The sequence below is a fragment of the Monodon monoceros genome, unplaced genomic scaffold, assembly GCF_005190385.1.
Source record: "Monodon monoceros isolate NGI ecotype Baffin Bay Population unplaced genomic scaffold, NGI_Narwhal_1 Super_Scaffold_14, whole genome shotgun sequence".
Lineage (NCBI taxonomy): Eukaryota > Metazoa > Chordata > Mammalia > Artiodactyla > Monodontidae > Monodon > Monodon monoceros.
In genome coordinates, this window is record NW_021703770.1 from 39,639,193 (window position 1) to 39,653,342 (window position 14,150).

At 39.0% G+C, this 14,150-nt stretch overlaps 1 protein-coding gene across 3 annotated transcripts; it reads left to right on the forward strand.

Annotated features, from left to right (window-relative positions):
• Positions 1–1,971: 1,971 nt before the first annotated feature.
• RBM12B (RNA binding motif protein 12B) lies at positions 1,972–10,399 on the forward strand. 3 transcript variants are annotated; one of them, XM_029222690.1, is made up of 3 exons: positions 1,972–2,106; positions 5,930–5,977; positions 6,562–10,399. In XM_029222690.1, the coding sequence occupies exon 3, from the start codon at positions 6,590–6,592 to the stop codon at positions 9,572–9,574; it is 2,985 nt and encodes a 994-aa protein (XP_029078523.1). In that variant the 5' UTR covers positions 1,972–2,106; positions 5,930–5,977; positions 6,562–6,589; the 3' UTR covers positions 9,575–10,399. The 3 variants fall into 3 exon arrangements, with proteins under 3 accessions (XP_029078523.1, XP_029078524.1, XP_029078522.1); XM_029222691.1 differs by having other exon boundaries at positions 1,986–2,338; XM_029222689.1 differs by having other exon boundaries at positions 1,986–2,338; positions 5,930–10,399.
• Positions 10,400–14,150: the final 3,751 nt, after the last annotated feature.

Sequence of the window (14,150 nt, forward strand, 5' to 3'; positions counted from 1 at the left end):
ATTTTCTTCTTTTGATTGTAATGGTGTAGTCATCAGAGAAAGGCAGAAGGCAGACGAGAAAAAAACAGCCATTCACTATATTGTTCTGTTTGGAGAAAATCTATGTGAATAGAAGGGGGATGGTCATTGTCGAAAAACAAGGGCAGCTGGCAATATCTGTCTAAGCCTGTCCAAGGGAAGGAGTCTGATCTAAGCACACTTGCTCAGATGAGCCTTATAGTAAGTGCTCATTAAATGACAGCTGTATTTTTGTTAAGATGGGTTAGATGGGTTTCTTAGGTACCCTTAACTGAAAAACAGTTTTTGACATTAGATAACTCATGCTCTATTTTTATGCTTAGTAAACAATCCTCTCATCATTTGACTTCATATAGAGAGTGTTTACAGCCAGTAAAGTGCTGGTCAGTCTGAGTTGATCTCAGTTTCACTTTACTAGTGTTTCTTCTTGTGAATTGACATTTTGGAGCATTGTTTCTGTGTGCTTGTTTACATGGAGTCTGCCTCAGAAGATAGCATACTCTCCCTGTATAATTCAGAGCAGTGTTCTCTGGAAGCAAACCACTAGGGTTCAATTCCTGGTTAATACTATCTCTGTAACCTGGGGCAAGCTACGCAATCCTTTATGCCTTAGTTTCTCTTATTTGTAAAATAGGAAAAATAATAGTACCTACCTCTAAAAGTAATTGTAAGAATAAAATGAGATAATACACAGGGGCTGGCACATAATAAACTCTCAATAGATGTTAGTTTTTAAGTTCAGCTTCTTGAGCTTGCTAGGCTAGGTCCAAACCCTGGAGTTTTGGAAATAATCAAGGTAAATGCTGCCTAGTCATTGAGCCTAGCTCCCTGAGGTGACATCTTCTGCTTGTCTATGGGATCACCTTGACATTTGAAACAAGTCACTAATACTTATGTAGTCTCAGATATTTACATATATTTGCTCATTCAACATTTCTGGCAAACTTAAGAGGCAGGTACTAATATTATCCCCATTGTACAGATGAGGAAACTGAGGCATAGAGAGGCTAAGTAATTTGCCCAAGTGAGTAAATGGTGGCTCACTCAGAGAACCACCTTTTATTCACTCGTTAAACTACCTCTTCTTTCTCAAAGAGAATGGGTATTTTGCAGTGAGAGAGATATTGAAAACTCATTTTTTTATCTCATATGTAACAATGCTTTAAAGTAATAGTTTCTTAGTGAGCTTTGAATCCACCCATAAATGTATCCTGTAATTATAAAACGTGGTGGGCTGCTTTGTTACTTGCAAATAATAAAATAAAACACAAGGTTGTTCACCAGTTCTTACAAAGCAGGCACCACAGAACTTGCCTGTAACTGTGCTTTTCGCTTCTCAATTTGCAAAATTGGCTTTATGGGTTCTGTTTCAAAAAACCCAAAGGTAGGAAGAACTGTATAAAGACATTAACAGACTTCATAAATGTCTCTAAAGTTGAATATGCATGCACTTATTAAGCCCCTTGGGTGTTGGCATTGTACCTGTAACATCTAAGGCAGCAACACTAACATTTTTCTGGTCTTTTAAAAGTATTTACAAAGAGGCTTTCGTTAGATGCTTAGAACACATAACTGCAGCGCTGAAAAGATGAAGAAATCGTAAAATTTTCTCCGCTTTTGCGTCTCTTTTCTTAACTCCTGGGAATCACGAACGTTTGTTCAGTGTATTTCGGCTGTTATTTACTGAAGCCTCTCACCGCAGCAACGGGTTAACCCCGAACTTTGTCTCAGAAGCTCTCTCCGGACCCTTGTTCAGGTTCCCGGCTTGGTTGGAATCTGAGCATGCGCAGGAGCTCAGCGACTCCACGGCGAGCGAGCGCGCTTATGGGAGCCACCTCCCTTCCCTGGACGACGGGAAGTAGGTGAGCGTCTGGGCGCGTGCGCAAACGTGGCCGGGGCGCCGGGGTGGTGGGTTACGCCTGGAGAGCGCATGGGCAGATAAACTGTGCGTCCGTTTGTCCGGAGCAGAGGGGAGAGTGGGCGCCATCTTCTTCTAGGCTCGCTCAGGGGTCTGCCTGTTTTGGGGAGGCTGCTGCGACGAGGAGTGCACCCCGCCCCCAGCCTTGTGGTTCCGACTCGGCAGCAGCGGTGTGTGTTTATTGCCAAGTGCGAAGCAGTTACCCCTGGGGCGCCGGGGGCTGGGAGGGGTTGGCGGCCGGGACGGAAGCACAGGGAAAGGCGGGGCCGCGCAAGGAACTAGCGTAGCTTCTGTCGTTAGGGCACCCTCTTTCCTTGCTAAATACCGACTCCCCCGTCCATGTGGTGGTGTGTGTGCACTTGCCAGTCTGCTTGAGAGTGAAGATCTCGAAGGATTGCATAGGTATTTTTTTTCTTTGCTATGTCATCGTAGTCAGCGGTGGCAGAAAAGCGCTGAAGGCCTGGCTCATTAGGCTTGAGGGGAGCTAAAGTGTTTCAGTTAGATTTGGGGACAGTTCACGCTTTGGCTAGTTAGGGCGGAATGTTTGCCCTTGGGACGGTGTAACGGAAAGGCACGGAGGTTGGGCGGTACAGGTTAATATGAAGGCTGATTTTTGGCTGAAGGTCTGGCTACAGCATCGGATCCCATGTAGCAACTTTGGCCTGGTGCGAAAGAAGGAAGCTCTGACCCCTGGGAGTATGGACAAAGGCTTTGGGCTATAGAAGCAATGCCTTCGGATGATCCGTTTGAGGATGATGGATGTTATGGGAATTCCTGTGCCGTGTGGATTCATCTTCATTTACGGTTCCTACTGGGGACTTGGCTCTGTGTCGTCATGCCTTTAGTTTTTTATTTTAACCATCTACATTATAAAAGGATAAAAGGCAGATCGTCATAAAGAATCATTGTGGACTGGGGTAGATTATTTTCTGCAGGGGAAACTCTTGCGTTTGTGCTTCAAATGTGCTTCATCCTAACTTTAGGTTTTAAGAAATAGTGGCAGTGTTCTCCCCCTCACCATGTCTGGAAAATGACTTGCTATTCTCTAGTTAAAATAAATGGATCTGAAATAATACCATTTAAAGTTAGCCTTCCTACCTTTTCCCTTTCAGTCTTGATGAGAAGATGCACATTTCGTGGGTTTTTTTTTTTTGATAATGATGATTAAGTGGGATGAATCGTTGGATAAAATTAGCAAAATTATTTAAAATGAGCTTGTTAATTTCAGCGACTTGCCCTTAAATGAGCTCTTAAGGACCCACTTCCTTCTTTTCATAGGTTAGAAGTTCTAACAGATCACTGTCTTTAAACGAACACAGCCACAAAAATACTTTTGTTGCATTTGTAAGTAGAAAAATTTTAAGTGTAGAGTATTTTAGGGTATTTTTGTGTTTTACTTTTTTGTGTAATGTTCTAAGAATAGAATTTCTGGGGAATTTGCTTAAGGAAATAACATGGGAACCACAGGAAAGATGCTCATTTTCAGAGCTGGTTTCTTATAGGTGGTCTCCTAGGTGTGTTTTTTAGAGGGATAAATGGTACATTACCTTTCTATCTCAAGGGCAGAAAAGTTTAAGCAGTAGTTATATTTGTGGCAAATTAGAAGAAACATTTTATATATTCTACTTGAATTGCAATTCACGAATTTGTACTCGTGGAACTACTTAGAATATTGTTTACAAATTAGGGAGGATAAATTATAAGCTTTTTTTTTTTTTTTTTTTTTTTTGGTGGTATGTGGGCCTCTCACTGTTGTGGCCTCTCCCGTTGCACAGCACAGGCTCCGGGCGCGCAGGCTCAGCGTCCATGGCTCACGGGCCTAGCCGCTCCGAGGCATGTGGGATCCTCCCGGACCGGGGCACGAACCCACGTCCCCTGCATCGGCAGGCAGACTCTCAACCACTGCGCCACCAGGGAAGCCCCTATAAGACATTTTTTGTATTTGGCATTAATTACTCCGTGAAATGTTCTCAGCTTTTTCTGTAGATATATTTCTGTTCCTTTTTGAATTTTTAAGAAAGTTTAGGAGGGACAAAATGATGTTTATTACACTGCTTTCTAAAATATTTTAAAAGCGAAAAAGGAGCTAAGTCATTTTGCATAGGAAGAAGTCTTGGAACAGTAATGTGGACAACTATTCCAGAAGCCATTTGTAGTTTTTGTTAAAATGTTGGTGTGGATGTTGGTTTGTTGAAGAAACTAAGCTTATACACGTTTTTTGGCGGGGGGTGGGGGGGTGGGGGTGGGGTTGGGGAGACAGTGCAGATATTTTCTAATAGACTATTTTTTAGAACGGTTTTTTAGTTTCACAGTAATATTTAGTGGAAGGTAGAAAGATTTCCCATATGTCCTCTGCCCCTCCCCCCACATACCATGCAAATATTTTATAGTAAAACTCATTAATATTTTTAATATCAGTTTGGCATTGATAATTTAGATGTGTAAAATGTGCCAGTTAATTTCTTGCTATCCTTGTTAGTTTAGCTTGTAGTTTAAAAAGTAATCTATGGACATTTTTCAAAGGAAAATAAGTCTTGCAGACCTCAAAGAACATGTTTTCAGACACCACTTTTGTGGATGAGTGGTACTTAGGTGTAAGTACTGAATTAAAACAACCTTTATTTGCACACTAAAAACATAAACTTATAATCATTAATTTAGCCAGTCTTAAAAACTTACTTGGTTAAGACTACTTTGTTTGGGTACATCTGAAAGTATTAGATGTAATTTCCTTAAGGAATATTAAATTCAGATTTTTCAGTTGTTAATACTGATATCCCCAAACATTCCAAACTAATATATTCTTTTTTTTTTGCGGTACGGGGTCCTCTCACTCTTGTGGCCTCTCCCATTGTGGAGCACAGGCTCCGGACGCGCAGGCTCAGCGGCCATGGCTCACGGGCCCAGCCGCTCCGTGGCATGTGGGATCCTCCCGGACCGGGGCACGAACCCGTGTGCCCTGCATCGGCAGGCGGACTCTCAACCACTGCGCCACCAGGGAAGCCCCAAACTAATATATTCTTACTATATTTTTACCTTTCTACATTTTCATTTGGGTTTCCTTGGTAGAATGCAGGATAGTTGTTTGAAATGGAATAAACATTAGCATCATAAGATTCTGTGTTTATCTGAATGTTTTCTTTCTGGCTTAAGATGAATTTTACTAGTTTTTTAGGAGTTTAAGATAAGGAGTAGCAATAGTTGAGTGTAAGAGTAGTAGTAATTGAGATTTTAGATTTTAGGGATATTTTATTATTTGTCTTATTTATAGTGGAATCAGGAAATTTGGTTCCATGTTTAGAAATGTGAGGTGTATATGTAGAACGTAAAATTGTGTCCAAATGGTAGCCATTGGTCTTGGATTTATTGCTTTAAAAATTGGTTTTTGAATTTGAAACATTAGTGTTCACTGTATCATTTATTAATTTGATTTGGTCTTATGTTTTGAAAGGGAGGAGATTTGCAGGAGAGTTGGACATAATGAATTAGATGTTGGTCTTTTCATGGGTGGAAATGAGTAGAAGGTGTTTTGGGAATTTTGGGTGTTAAATTGTCATTTTACTTGTAGAACAGTTGTTTTTTTAAAGTGGATATAAAATTCATATACAGTGAAATGCACAGACCTTAAGGATAGAATTCATTTAGCCTTGATAAATTTATACAACCATATAACCAACACTCCAATCAAAATATATAACATGTCCATCACCTTTTTCCTCACGTCACTTCCAATCAAGGACCGATTGTTAAATTTTCAGGTTTTTTGCTTCTAAATAATTTGCCGATGTCTACTTGGAATCTGTACCTTCTTTTTGCTGAAGGATGATTAATTTCCCCTTGGAACAAAGATAACCATTTCGTAATGCCCTTAGTTGTGCTTCTTATATTGCTTCACTTTTAATAGGTAATTCTGAAGTGAATATCCTAATCTGGCGTTGTTTAAGATCAATTGCAGGGTCCAAGGATTAATTATATTTCATTTTCTTTCCACAGTTAAGTTGCTTTTACAGAATTAACAGGTCTCCAAGAAATAAAAAAAAGGTAAGATATCCAGAGCTTAAGGCGTTTCACAGAAGCTTGACAAAAAAAATGCAAAGTAGAATAGTACATCTAGGTACATATGGCTTCTGTACTTTATGTCTGGTCAGTGGTGCGCTAGTGGTAAGCAGTTTATTATCATGAGCAGCAATTATATACTGACCATAGATGCCTTTTCTAAGTATGTAAAATTCGTTGTGGTTGGTAAAATTCTTTAATCACCAAAGCTCTCTCTCCCATGTTTCAGTAGAAGATATGTCTGAAAATAGTTTGGTCTTGTTGTGAAGTAGCACTTGGCAGACTTACAAAGAAGATGTGATATTTTTGATGCTCATACTGTATAGGATAGGTGATAGGAAATGTTTCTTCAAAGTAGCTGGTTTATTTATTTGTATGTTTAGTTGGGAGAAAGTTTATTCCTTTTTTTCTTTTTAAGAATTAGATACAGTCAGTATCTTTGTGAACTCATGTCTTATTTTCATTTATAAATGCTGAAGAAGGTAGGAACCAAGTAACTATTAAGCTTAGTTTGGGATTAGGTACTTCAAAAATAAGACTTGCTATTATGTGTACCTTTCTGTCTGCAGGTCATTATTGCTGTGGTTTGAGCTCAGCATGGCTGTAGTCATCCGTTTACTGGGGCTTCCTTTTATTGCGGGGCCTGTGGATATTCGTCACTTCTTCACGGGATTGACTATTCCTGATGGAGGAGTGCATATAATTGGAGGGGAAGTTGGGGAGGCTTTTATTATCTTTGCAACAGATGAAGATGCAAGACGTGCCATAAGTCGTTCAGGAGGGTTTATCAAGGATTCATCTGTAGAGCTTTTTCTTAGTAGTAAGGCAGAAATGCAGAAGACTATAGAAATGAAAAGAACTGATCGCATGGGAAGAGAGAGACCAGGATCTGGGGCACCAGGGGTTGGCAGCTTATCTAATTTTGTTGAGGCTATTAAAGAAGAAGCAAGTAATTCTGGATATGGCTCTCCGATTAATCAAGATGCTGGGTTTCATACTAATGGTACAGGACAAGGTGATTTAAGGCCAAGAAAGACACGACCATTGAAGGCAGAGAATCCTTACTTGTTTCTACGAGGCTTGCCTTACTTAGTAAACGAAGATGATGTACGTGTCTTTTTCTCTGGTTTGTGTGTGGATGGAGTAATTTTCTTAAAGCATCATGATGGCCGAAATAATGGTGATGCCATAGTAAAATTTGCTTCATGTATCGATGCTTCAGGAGGTCTTAAATGTCATAGAAGTTTTATGGGTTCAAGATTTATTGAAGTAATGCAAGGCTCGGAACAACAGTGGATTGAGTTTGGAGGTAATGCAGTTAAGGAGGGTGACATTTCTATGAGGACTGAAGAACATTCTCCACCAAGAGGAATTAATGATAGACATTTTTGGAAACGATCTCATTCAAAATCTCCCAGAAGAACACGTTCTCGTTCTCCTCTTGGATTTTATGTTCACTTAAAAAATCTGTCCCTAAGTATTAACAAAAGAGATTTAAGAAATTTCTTTAGAGATACTGATCTGACTAATGAACAGATTAGGTTTTTATATAAGGATGAAAGAAGAACAAGATATGCCTTTGTGATGTTCAAGACTCTGAAAGACTATAACACTGCTCTGGGTTTACATAAGACTGTTTTACAGTATCGTCCAGTTCATATTGATCCAGTTTCTAGAAAACAGATGCTGAAGTTCATTGACTGTTATGAAAAGAAAAGACCAGCGTCAACAGAGAAAGAGAGGCTTGGACACGTTTCACAAAAATACTCTCAAGAAGGCTATTCTGGCCAGAAACTGTGCATATATATAAGAAATTTTCCATTTGATGTTACAAAAGTTGAAGTGCAGAAGTTCTTTGCAGACTTTTCTCTTGCTGAGGATGACATTTACTTGCTTTATGATGACAAAGGAGTTGGTCTAGGAGAAGCATTGGTGAAATTCAGATCAGAAGAACAGGCCATGAAAGCTGAACGTTTAAACCGACGAAGATTCTTGGGGACAGAGGTATTGTTAAGGCTCATATCTGAGGTACAAATGCGGGAGTTTGGTGTAAATTTTTCTTCAATGTCCAGTGAGAGAATGCATGACCATTCACAGTCATGTGACAGAGATGATCATTCCCATTCATTTGACTCAAATGATCTACCATTATACTCGGTTGGCCCTTCTGAAAACTTTAGGCATCAGCAGGAGGACTTGAGGCAACTGGACAATTTCAAGCATCCCCAGGGGGATTTCCGACCTCCTGAAAGGCGCCCTCCAGAAGACTTTAGGCATTCCCCAGAGGATTTCAGGCACTCCCCTGAAGACTTCAGGCACCTTCGGGAGGAACACTTCAGGCGGCCTCCTGAGGAGGACTTCAGGCGCTCTTGGGAAGAGGACTTCAGACACTCTCCGGAGGAGGATTTCAGGCACTCTGGGGAGGAGGACTGGAGGCGGCCACCTGAGGAGGATTTCAGGCGGCCTCCCAAGGAAGACTTCAGGAGACCCCCTGAGGAGGACTGGAGGCGGGCCCCCCAGGGAGACTTCAGGAGGCCACCTGAGGAGGATTGGAGACGGCCTCCTGAGGAGGACTTCAGACGGCTTCCCCCGGGGGAATGGAGGCGGCCACCTGAGGAAGACTTCAGGCGGCCCCCTGAGGAGGATTTCAGGCGACTTCCAGAGGAAGACTTCCGGCGACCTCCCGAGGAGGACTTCAGGCGGCCCCACGAGGAGGACTTCAGGCGGTCTCCTGAGGAGGATTTCCGGCGTTCTCCTGAGAAGGACTTCAGGCGGCCACCTGCGGAACACTTCCGGCGGCCACCCCTGGAGCATTTCCGGAGGCCGCCCCCGGAGCACTTCCGTCGGCCACCTCAGGAGCATTTCCGGCGGCCGCCCCCAGAGCATTTCAGACGGCCACCCCAGGAGCATTTCAGACGGCCGCCTCAGGAACATTTCAGGCGGCCATCCCAGGAGCATTTCAGGCGCCCCCGAGAGGAAGATTTTAGGCACTCACTGGATGAAGATTTCAGGGGTCCTCCAGATGAAGACTTTAGGCACCCTCCTGATGAGGACTTCAGGAATCCCCAGGAGGAAGATTTTAGAAGCCCTTCCGATGAGGACTTCAGGCGTCTCCCGGAGGAAGACCTCAGGGAAGCTCCAGAGGAGGACCCTAGACTTACTGACAGTTTTAGGCTTCCTGGTGAGGAGTTTAGGAGCCCCCCTGATGATTTTAGAAGTCATCGCCCTTTTGTGAATTTTGGTCGCCCAGAAGGTGGCAAGTTTGATTTTGGAAAGCGTAATATGGGAAGTTTTCCTGAGGGGAGATTTATGCCTGATCCAAAATTAAATTGTAATTCAGGTAGAGTAACACCCATTAAGATAATGAATCTTCCATTTAAAGCTAATGTTAATGAAATTCTAGACTTTTTCCATGGTTACAGAATCATACCTGATTCAGTTTCAATACAGTATAACGAGCAAGGATTACCTACAGGGGAAGCCATTGTTGCCATGATAAACTACAATGAAGCTATGGCTGCTATTAAAGATCTGAATGATAGGCCAGTTGGCCCCCGCAAAGTTAAGTTAATTTTGCTGTAGAGAGCATTTCTAAATTCAGAATTACTTCCCCACAGTATTGATGCAGTAAAATGCAGTTTTTTAAGTGTTTACTTTTAACTAATGAAAAGAAACATTTTAATTTTACCTGTGAATAGAACAAATGTAAATAGTAGAATGTGAATCTGGTTTTCTTTTGCTTGCAAATTGCCGTTCACTTTTTCTAACTTAAAAATATATATGCCTTTTTTTTGACCAGTGGGGGAGAGAACTAATTCCCTGAGTGCATTAATTTTTGTTGATGTCATGGGTAAACGTCAAGACTTGTATAGTAGAACTGTATTTGGGGAAGATAAGTTTTCTATTCACTTTTGTTTCCATTCTGTAGTCTACATCTTTTTACTCAAACTGTATAAGGAAATGGTCAGTGACTGATTGTTCAGGGTTAGCATTTTCATTGCTAACTGCCTGCAGAATTAATGCCCTCTTCCTTGTCTGAGATATTACTGTTAAGCCTCCCCTTAATCATAAATAGTTCAAAATTGACAGACTGTGAACTTGAAATTTACTTATGTAAAAAGCTTAGGAAATTCTTAAAACTTCGATGATCATAACTTTCAAAATTTTATAAAAATAAAATTGCAACTGAATAAACCAACTAATTGTATTTGTATAAAGAGAAAAAAATATTACAGCTTCTTTTGTGAAGGTTTCCAACAGCTGTATAAGGTAATATGACAGGAGAGACCAAACATTCTGTAATAATAGTGTATTAGTGCTGTGTATAGTTCTGTGGTTTCTTCCAACATCTCATCAACCAAACTGATAAGATTTACTCAAAATACTTAAAGACAAAAAAATAAAAAAGTAATTATAGGTACAAGGGGACTTTCAGGCTTATGCTGGTAAGAATCTGATAAATGGACATAGTTTGTTTCTAGGAAGAATTTACTGATGATTCATATAACTTGTATTTTTCAAATTAGGTTCTCATCTCTTAATTTCAAAACTTTTTATCCGAAGACTCAATGACTAAATGTAACAAGACTTTTGTGAGGTTGAATTTTGACTTCATTGATATTTGACATTTAGACATTTTGCAAATACTGGATTTGATTTTCTATACCATCATAATGTTAATGCTTACATTGGGCACTTACTATGTGCTAGGCAGTATAAGTACTTTACATGCATAATGTCAATCTTAATTATTCCCTAAGAAGCTTAAGAGTATTTAGCGCTATTTCACAAATGAGATAATGAAATTCAGAGAGTTTAAGTTACTTGCCTAAAGTCATAGCTAGTAAATCATGGAGCCAGTTTCAACCCAGACAGACTACACACTCCAGTTCATGCTCTTAATACTTTTGCCTGCTAACTTTGTTAAATGCTGTTTTTAATTTTAGTAAGACCATGCTAAAAATATTTTCAAGAGTAAAGGATATTTTCTTACCTCCATTTTTGCTTTAAAAATAGCATTAAGAAAAGATAAAATTAGTATGCCCAAACATTGTTAATAAAAGACAAAGTAACTACAACTTCCAGGGTTTCTCTGGGAGACAAACATTATGTATTGGCTTCTAATTTAACATTGTTCATCTTATGAAACATGATTTGACTTTGGTTGGCCTTTTATAGTTTACATAAAACAAGGTTAATTTTCCTCAATTCTGTGATTTAGATATTTCCCACAGTGAGCAAATAAGAATAAAGTTTGAATTTATGTCAGTAGTTTAGTCATTTAATAATAGGGTATGGCAGAAGTAGAATACTTTGTCAGTATTTAGCCAGTTAGTGCTATAAGTATTTTGGATTAATCTTTAGTGATTTAAAGAAGTCTAAGAAAAACCAACCGAAGTTTCTGCGTTTTTTTTTTTTTTTTTTTTTTTTTTTGCGGTACGCGGGCCTCTCACTGTTGTGGCCTCTTCCGTTGCGGAGCATAGGACGCTCAGGCTCAGTGGCCATGGCTCACGGGCCCAGCCGCTCCGCGGCATGTGGGATCCTCCCGGACCGGGGCACGAACCCCTGTCCCCTGCATCAGCAGGCGGACTCCCAACCACTGCGCCACCAGGGAAGCCCTCTGTGTTTTTAATTATGTTGAGTGTCGTTCTTGCTAGTGGAATGAATAAATTGGTAAATTTGGTTCAAAAAAGCACATCAGTATGGCTCTTGAAACTAGTAAGCTTACAAGCAGCTAGGAAAATGACAATAGGAAGAAATGATATTTTTAACTGCTCAGAGATTACTTAATTTATTGGAGGAGTATATGGGAAGACTTAAAAATGCTTCTTAAATATATATCAGTAAAAGCTAAGATGAAGCTTAAAGTGCAGTATCAATATTGAACTGCTTCTCAGTCTAGGCTGGGATGGTCGTGGTAGATAAGAGGCTATCACAATAGTAAACACAGGCTTTGTATTTTGATTGTAAAATTAATGGATTGATATGAATAGTTAATTTACTCCATAATCTTCGGTTTAATATATTTTTTAACTTTAAAAAGTTTATTACAGAAAGCTGGCTTCTACTGCTTGGGAGCCATTTTTGCATATCTGTTCCCAACTCTGCCTTCAGTGACATGTTGATAACTTAAATTGGCCGTAGTAGGAGTATTCACACCATGGAAATTGGTAAATGCAGAAAATCAGGGCATTTTCCACCCCAGAGAGCCAACTACCAGCACACCACCAATTTCAAACAGGTAAGAGAATAATGTACTAAATCCTCATACACCCATCGCCCAGCTCCAATAATTATCTCATAGCCAGTTTTGTTTCCTCTCCTAGATGTATCAGGTATAGTGGCATATTGGTTCTCTAGTTTAATACCCAGTGGCATTTTAATTATCTTAAAGCCAAACATTTTTGACTCGAGGTATTCTGAAAAATATAGATCATGCCTAGAAAGTAAACTTATTCCCAAGAGATAGTTAAGAATCATTGTGTTAGGAGCACACGCTTACCACTTACTGAAAACACTGTCAAGAGCATTGGCTCTTGGTCCATATATCACCTATTAAGCAGTGACCCTATCACTTCCATCTTTGTATTAAATGTAAGCTAATATTTACTGAGCTGTAATAGATACTGTGTATGATCTTTAATTACATGTGAATTAACTATATCATTTAGTTCCAATAACCTTAATAAACCCGTTTTGGAGATAAGAAATGGAAGCCTATAGCCTGTCTTTTTATAAGGAAGCTAAAAGAGGCTTTTACATTTTTAAATAGGGTTACATAAGTACCTATGTAATAGCCTTGATTTTGTCTCTCAGCTCACAAATTGTAAAAATATTTACTGTGTAACCCTTTAAGGAGTTTGCCAACCTACGTCTGGTCTAAAATTTAATTTTACATCGAAAGTATTTTGTATATTCCTTTTGTCCTTAGAATATTTTTTTTGAAGTGGCCAAAGCATACATTTTATATCAGAATTATTTGCTGATTGCTTTATATATCAGGCACTATTTTAACTTTATAAATAGGGCAACTGATGCTCACGAGAAGTGAATTGCTATCATAAGCAGCAAGAGCAATACTAGAACTGTGTTTTTTTTCTCCCAGCTACAAATACCAAGATTAAATACTGAGAAAATAAAAATGCAATGATATCCTCAGTTTTTTAAGAATATCAAATTATATTTAGGATCTTAAAATGTTTTGAATATTTTACTTAAAAACTTAAGTAAATTTATCACTTAGGGCTATTTTCATGAAGCAGTGCTTTGTTAAGAACAGAACCATGAATAACAAAGTCATAAAAGCTTTCTGGAAAGTTTTATTTTTCTGTTATCTTTTTGTGGTAATCCCAAATGATCATTTCCTAATTTTTATATGTCTGACTGGGATCTATGAAATAACAGAAGTACAATTCCCCATCCAAAGAAGAAAAGCATCAGACATACTGAAAGGCTCTGATTAAATTGTTTTATATATTCAGGAACAAGAGTGACTGTACACTCTTTTATTGATTAGATGGTAATTTGGTAAAAGTTTTATAGAATTTTTACTGATTTATGGTTTTCCATGATGTTTTTTAGGGCAACATTCCACCAAATCATAGCTTTGCAAAAGATGCAGTGCCATATATAGCACTTTGGTATGACAGTGGCTTCGTTTTAAAACCAGAATCAAGCTGAATGTAGCTTTCTAAAGCTAAAATTTATGCTTTATGTATAGTTGTAAAACACCAATATCCTAGTGTCCTATTATTGTTAAGAGTGACTATAATACTCTCGTTGAAAAGTAAATTTATATATTGAATGATGAAACTTCAGGTTGTAGTAGAAGTGAAAAAAAAGTAAAAAAAGAAAACTTGGCTTTTTGATGAAAGCTTTATGGAACAGAATTTGTATTTCATCAGAATGACTATCTAGGACCCTTTTCTGGTATTGAAAGCATGGTGTCTTAACCTAAAGGAAGCAAGTGGAATTGTTAGATTTTTTTTGTTGTTGTTATCTATTTAACTAGTGTAACCTCAAACTAGGTATAATGCATTAATATGAAATACTTCTGAAATACATAATCTTTTTTAAAAAATGGAACTTATACAAAAAGATCACATGCTGCTAGACAGAATGTTGAAATGACTGGTATGTAATATTTTTTAAAACTTCA

Bases quoted from the DNA above. Each gene is read 5' to 3' on its own strand.
- RBM12B (XM_029222690.1), top strand. From the start codon at position 6,590: ATGGCTGTAGTCATCCGTTTACTGGGGCTTCCTTTTATTGCGGGGCCT.